Source organism: Poecilia reticulata, linkage group LG5 (assembly GCF_000633615.1).
Source record: "Poecilia reticulata strain Guanapo linkage group LG5, Guppy_female_1.0+MT, whole genome shotgun sequence".
NCBI lineage: Eukaryota > Metazoa > Chordata > Actinopteri > Cyprinodontiformes > Poeciliidae > Poecilia > Poecilia reticulata.
Genome location: NC_024335.1, coordinates 14,270,084 through 14,276,723, shown reverse-complemented (window position 1 = coordinate 14,276,723; position 6,640 = coordinate 14,270,084). Strand labels below are relative to the sequence as shown.

The following is a 6,640-nucleotide window of genomic DNA, read 5'->3' as shown; positions in this document are numbered from 1 at the left end:
GGTGTCACCTGCTCCTGCATGAGGTCTTTGAGTTGTGTGATCTTCTCTGTGTCTTCAGGGTGGCTGGTGATGTACTCCTTATCAAAGAAAGCCTGTTGAAAAGAAAGAATAGGTTTGTTTTTAATGACAGCAGGATTACTGSTAATATCTGCAATTAGCTGAATATATTTTTATAACGCTGTAATACAAGTCTTTGTTGTTAAATTACAGAATCAAACCCACTTTCATACACCTGCACTAATAAGATATACACCTTTCATAGATTCAAAATGAAACCCATTATTTCAAAAGGTGGTTGGAGGATCTTAACAGCTCATGTTCTYCATATTAACACAAAGATTTCATTTGGACTCCTAAAATAAAATGAGAGCCACAATAAAACCTGAGCAGGCAGACTTCATGACAACAATAAACTCTCATTACAGAACAAAGATGGCAGGACAGAGAAGGACTCATTAGAAGATGAGAGTTAATATTTATTTTAAGGTTTTCTTTCTCAACCTCTTGATATCTGGCGATGCCTCCGTTCACGGCGGCGTCGATGACTCCGTTCAGCGTCATGCTGAGCAGGTTGATGTTCCCATGCAGCTGCTTGTGTTGGTACTGACTGATCAGAGTCCGCAGCTCCTGGTTCTTATTTTCCACCACAGAGACGCCGTTTTCCAGCGGACTCACCTCCACCTGCAAACAGCAATGCAGTYAGAGACATAGRTATGGTTAAAAACAATAAATAGTTAAATTATTTCTGACTTCCTCATAATTGATCAAGTGCCACACATACAGATTGTTTTMATTTTGTTAAACAYATTCTTTAAGAATAATTAATTTTCTAATTTCATATATTTCCACACTTAGATTCCTGGATTTCTTGAACAATTTTAGGATAAGTTTTAAAATATAGATACAATATTTCGATATTATATTATACATAAAAACATACAATAACACTTAATTCTTCTTTGGGATCATTACAGTAATTTTGAATTGAATTGAATGAGACACATCAGCCCAAAGACTTGAAACCTCTACAGGTGCATGTAAACACTGGTGTTGTACACAATATGGTTACTCTGAAAATGTTAAATTCAATACTTTATGTGGTAGTTGGAGATAAATCCTTTGTCCACAGTGTAGATAACTGAGATAACCACATAATTATATATTTTACTTCTAGAAAATGGGAAAGGGAATGAAGTCTGAAAATATAAACATTTTTATACAGACTCTTATTCCGACTTGTGAAATGCCACAGCCAAATTCAATATTTGTTTAGAATTTTAATTGACTGGATAGAAACCCTGATCATAGAGTTTCACTGTACAAGTKAATAAAATGTTCATTTGAGCTGTTATGATAAATGCAAACAATGTAATCTCCTTTGAGGTTATGGGGTTTTCTATAACAGTTATCATTGTTAAAATGAATTGTGTACATAAATAATAGGACAAAAACTTGCACAGTAAATAAATTTAATTCACTCACCAGTTCTCGCTTGTCAACCTCAAACCAGCGTGAAATTCCAGGCAGAGGATGAGTGAGGATCAGAGTCGTCCTTTCAATCCAGAGACTCTGAAAAAGAAAATACATACATTAACTCTAATTATTCTGAATCTATAGAGCTCCAGCTCAAGTTTACTTTAYCTTAAATCTCACTAATAGTAGTTTATTTAAAATAATGCACTAAGCCTTTTCACCTACAATAAGAACTATTTTTTTCTTTCTTACTGGAGGAGCAGTRTGACACGTTTATCTTGGCAGTGACTGGCACCAGCTGAAAATGTATGTTAATAGTGTATTGACTTGCATTAAAAGTGTCAATATTTACCAAATGACATTTTATGACCACAGTCATAAACATTCATAAAGACTCCTTCATGCTTATAACAGGTGTTATATCATGTTTATGATAATGTCACATCGGTCTTACCCCTTCAAATAAAGTGTTACTAAATATTTTAAGAAAAAACATGTACATACTGCAGCAAAMTCTTCTGCGTTCACCTTAAACTCATTATCTCTGTCTTTGGGTCCTTTGTGGAACGGTCGGTCGTAACGAAATCGCAGAACGTTGTTCACCCGGTAGAAGCTCTTGATGCGGTCTGGAACTCTGTCCATCTGAAGGACGGTGACACTTTCTGGAACCGGTGTCACGGCGTAGATCTGGAGGTCTGAGCCCAGGAGGATGAGGTCAAAGATCAAATCAAACATGGAGKTCACACTTAGATGTTGGCAACAGCATTTGTAAGACATGTGAAGATGCTGAAATGTTTAATCTGAAGGATACATTGTGCATCACACTGCAGAATGGCCTCATCTGGCTGATTTGGGTGCTGCATTGCAATAGCTTGTGGGAATTCTCCCAGCATCCTTTGCTGAAAGGCTTCTAGCCTCTCATAGTCATGGCCACGGCAGACAAACTCTTTGTTCTGTCGTGAACAAACAAAAAAGCAAACAAAAAAGTTAGTGTTGTTGTTCCAGAGGAAATGCACATCTTTTCATCTAAAATCCCTTTAATGCTCGACTTATTTAAGCATTAAAATCATTTCATCCTTCTAAATATTCAACTCACTCGGAGGAAGAAAGGAAACTTCCTGCCGTAGAATCCCACCCTGAAGAACTCCGGCTCCAGACGCTGCTGCTCCATGATGTTGTCGTAATATGCTGCTTCCATTTTCTACAAACACAAACCAAGAAATATTTACATATATCTCACATAAATGAAAAATATTGTATTACTCCACTAAACTACAAAATTGATGTCAAAAACTAGTATCACGACAATAAGGATAGCTCCTCAGTATTGCTGGTGTTTAAAACTGAATCTGTAAAACATTAGGATGGTGCTAAAGGACAATATTAAWWATGGTCATGGTTTGTGTTGGAGCTCACCCGTATCCAGCTGAGACTCTGGTAGTCGTAGAGAGACTCATACTGGAAGGCCAGTTCTCTGCACAGAGGAATACCGTACTCCCAACACTGGAGGAAACGTAGAGCATTGAATCAGTTTGAATTGGTCTCTGAACATTTTTCTATAGACTGAGTGTGAGAACGGACCTTTCCCTTGTTGAAATAGTGGACGACTTTGCGGCAGAGTCCTTCCTTCCGGTGCCACTCAGTCTGAGCAGGATAATGCAGGAACTCTTTAACTGGTCGCTCGTCCCAGTGCAGCAGCTCCCAGTACAACAGCAGGGTGAATGCAGCCTCTGCACCCAATCAAACTGCATCAGTAACACGTTTATAACTTTTTATATGTGCATAATGTTGGTTAGATGTTTTTGTACCAGTGTAGTTCTCAGCCTGCAGATGCATGTCACACAGCTTGTGGATGTAACGGATGTACATCTCCTCTTTGTTGATTTCAGACTTGTAGAAATTCTGCAGTACAAAAACAATCACTCCTCTTGTTAGTAAAAAAAAAAAAAACATACAGAAAAGAATATGAGCTTGACTTAGTCTTACAAGAAGGTTCACTGTGCAGCCAATCTTCTTGTTTTCTGTTTCATCTCCTTTCATACAGTCCCTGAGAAAATGATACCAGGATTTAAGGTCAAACCTACTGTTCAATAAATTTCTGATTTCTCTGGTGTGTTTTTTTACAATGCTCTGCACACTGATTACAAAATCATTATTTTAAAAGCAAGTGTTAACATGTGTTGTTAAAAGCACTATAATATTTTACCTGTAGTCCAGCAGTCGCTCCATTAACCGTGTGACCGATGTAACAAATGAGATTCCTGTCTCTCTCCACGTCTCCTGCTCAATCTTCTCCAACAGACTGAGAAGAAAACATGTAAGAATCAGGTAGATGTGCAAACCATGAACTGTTGTGTTTTTACAGGCTGGTAACACAATTAGCAAGCTGCTTATCATCATCCTGACTTAATGACTTTRGGAAATTATTTTGCATTTAAAATTAAAACATAACCTCCCTGCAGATGTGCTATTCAGTTTTTCAAAACGTTTGCATGAAGTTGGGATTCCCAGAAARTCCATGTTTAGTAATTAATGGGAAATCTGAGCAGATTTTAGTTTATTTTCAACAGTGTTAAACTCAGAAAATGTTGTTGTAAACCATGTTTGGGTGTGTATGTGTTAAGAATAAAAAAAATTTTCCATTGTGGATATAAAAAAACAAAGCTAAATGTAAAAGTGACCCAAGTATGAAACATAAACAAACCCCACAATTGGCTTTTTTATTATATTTTTAAGCAGAAAAGTGATTTAAAACCACAATATTTTAACTTTTGCGTCAGATTTACTAAAACAGAACCCCCTAGCATAAATTAATGGTGTGTAAAGGCAACATCTGGAAATCTCCCACAATGATCATAGGCTTGCTCTCTTAACCAAATGTAGCTTTTTAAAATGATCAAGTCAAACACGTGTGTGACTGCTTCTTGGCAAGGGAGAAATTGGATAAAATTACAACAAAAATAAAAAAAGTAGAAACGGTAGGAGAGTTTCATGGAAGTAAAGTAGTAAGAAAGATGAACTTCACCTCAAATACAGAAAACACTTTCTCTGTTGGAAAAACTTTTTGCTCTAGGAACTGAGGTTTAGCAAAAGGAACCTCAAACCTCACACGARGCTGAGGGTCTGGGGTAAAAGCCCCAGCTAACCTCCCAGCCACAGGCAGATGTACCTGTGGTATATCAATATAACGTTTATCAAATAAGAAAAGCATTTCAGTTAAAGCAGTTTTTACTTTTTTGTGTCCTCTGTCAGCTGCAAGCTCATGGATTGTTTGCCCACAGTTATAGTCTGATTGTGTTCATTAGTATTTTAACTTCACTTCTATTCACGGGACTTTAAAGTTAAACAACATGTTTGCCAACTGCAGATCAGCTCACGTAAGAGTTTAAATACCATTTTTTCACTGAAGCTACAGTTTAAACCTAAGTAAAAATAGCATGATTATCTGGAGAAAAGCGAGACTTTCATAATCACTGTATGGTTTGGTAATGTAAAATATTCTGGTGACTCAGGCATTTTGAGGAATGTGATGAAGCATGCCTTTGCACCTCAATGTAACAATGCTGGTCAGAAATGGAGCAAAAACTACAATCTATGGTTAAATGCTGCAGGAATTTTATTGTTTGTTTTCATCACAAGTGTCCATTTAACCCTGTGGCAAAAGAGCGCTTTTTAATCCTTTCATAGGCTGTTGGTCTGTTAGGACTTCAAGCTACTAGCCTGAGACAAATGAAAATGACATAGAATTGATGATGAACATCATTTAATTTTCTTCTTTTTTGTTTGCGTTACTCAGTCTTCCACCTGTGCAGATTACACWAGACTAAACTCTCAATTTATAGACTCACACCACCAACATACAGACATCTTCTGGATAACATGTTTAAACTTTTAACATTAGCAGCATTGATCTCTGTGTATGTGATAAGGTTACCTGGGATAGGGCCCAAACAGCTGGGTTCTAGTCCCGCAGCAAAGAGCAAAGCAAACAGCAGAGAGGAGTGTTAGAGCAGAAGAACTGAGAGTTAATTTCTTTTATAACAGAGGAGAGTGAGAGAGAACGACAGGTTTAAAAACTTGGCCAGGTGGGAGTTAAAGCACAAACAAACTGTGTTCCTTACAGCAACCCGAACAGCTCTCTGTAGTTCTCATCGCCCTTTCCCTCCGACACCAAACTGTCCAACTTGTCAATTAGTTCAGCTTCCACCTGAACATTCAAAGAGAAATAAACCAACTCTATGTGCAGCTTTTTAACAGAGCAGACCAGTGCTGCTTCTCGGATCTGATCATGGGAAATCTGAGTCTGCACATGTGTCTGCGTACCTGTTTGAAGTTTCCATTTTTGCGCTGCTCCCAGTCCATCATGTCGTGAAAGATCGGGATCATGATGTTCCTCACCTCCACCTGAGGGACCAGCGTCACTCCGAGGAATGGTCCGATCATCCCAGGAATGAAATGGATCTTATTCTCCCCTAAGATCAACACATGCTTTAAAATCATCTGCACTTGATATCAATTGTTCACTGATTGAAATTTTAGTGAAAAAACACATTTGACTCACACATGAGTTCATAAAGGCTGTAGGGAAAAAAATATTGATGTCCATTTGAAAAAATATGTAAAAAAAAAAATCTCACCCAAGTTTTGCCACAAGTTGAAAAGTTCATAGGTCATCATAACCCTCATGTCTCCATATCTGCAATAAAAATAAGATCGCTATTAAACATCAATTACTTGACTGAATAAAAAGCCAAAAAGCAGAATGAAACTGGCACAAACCACTTGCAATACCTAGACCCTCCACTAGGAGGTAGAAGAAAACATTTTGTATTCAATATGGCAGGTTTTTGAGAAATTTGCTAATTAATTAAACACCAATTACTTGCTGGTTTCTTTACTCAAATCCTATTTCAAATGCAGCTCAGAACATAATAACTGATATTTATTTTTTCTTGTAGATAGAACATGAACTTGGAAATGCAAAACAAAATAGTTCAAACTGAAAGAACATTTTAGTACATACTTCTTTACTGTGGGTACATATTAAGAAACATTAAGAATTGAGCTAATTCATGGCTCCTTCCTGCAGCACTAAATTTCTTTATTTCAATGTGTGTTTAATGCCACAGTTCAGCCAGAGATGTTCAAACTGTGTGTATTAACCGTT

General features: G+C 37.2%; 1 protein-coding gene across 1 annotated transcript in view; it reads right to left on the bottom strand.

The window, feature by feature from the left end:
- Positions 1-6,640, bottom strand: part of LOC103464845 (dedicator of cytokinesis protein 3-like) — a 162,217-nt gene that overhangs the window by 8,244 nt on the left and 147,333 nt on the right. The window contains exons 32-46 of the mRNA XM_017304637.1: positions 6,111-6,169; positions 5,797-5,945; positions 5,595-5,680; positions 5,408-5,434; positions 3,680-3,775; positions 3,460-3,520; positions 3,282-3,375; positions 3,055-3,203; positions 2,890-2,976; positions 2,570-2,674; positions 2,285-2,426; positions 2,002-2,168; positions 1,483-1,569; positions 502-681; positions 9-92 (exon numbers count right to left, since the gene is read on the bottom strand). Of these exons, the coding sequence (XP_017160126.1) occupies positions 9-92; positions 502-681; positions 1,483-1,569; positions 2,002-2,168; positions 2,285-2,426; positions 2,570-2,674; positions 2,890-2,976; positions 3,055-3,203; positions 3,282-3,375; positions 3,460-3,520; positions 3,680-3,775; positions 5,408-5,434; positions 5,595-5,680; positions 5,797-5,945; positions 6,111-6,169 (1,573 nt within the window). The remainder of the gene's footprint in view (positions 1-8; positions 93-501; positions 682-1,482; positions 1,570-2,001; positions 2,169-2,284; positions 2,427-2,569; positions 2,675-2,889; positions 2,977-3,054; positions 3,204-3,281; positions 3,376-3,459; positions 3,521-3,679; positions 3,776-5,407; positions 5,435-5,594; positions 5,681-5,796; positions 5,946-6,110; positions 6,170-6,640) is intronic.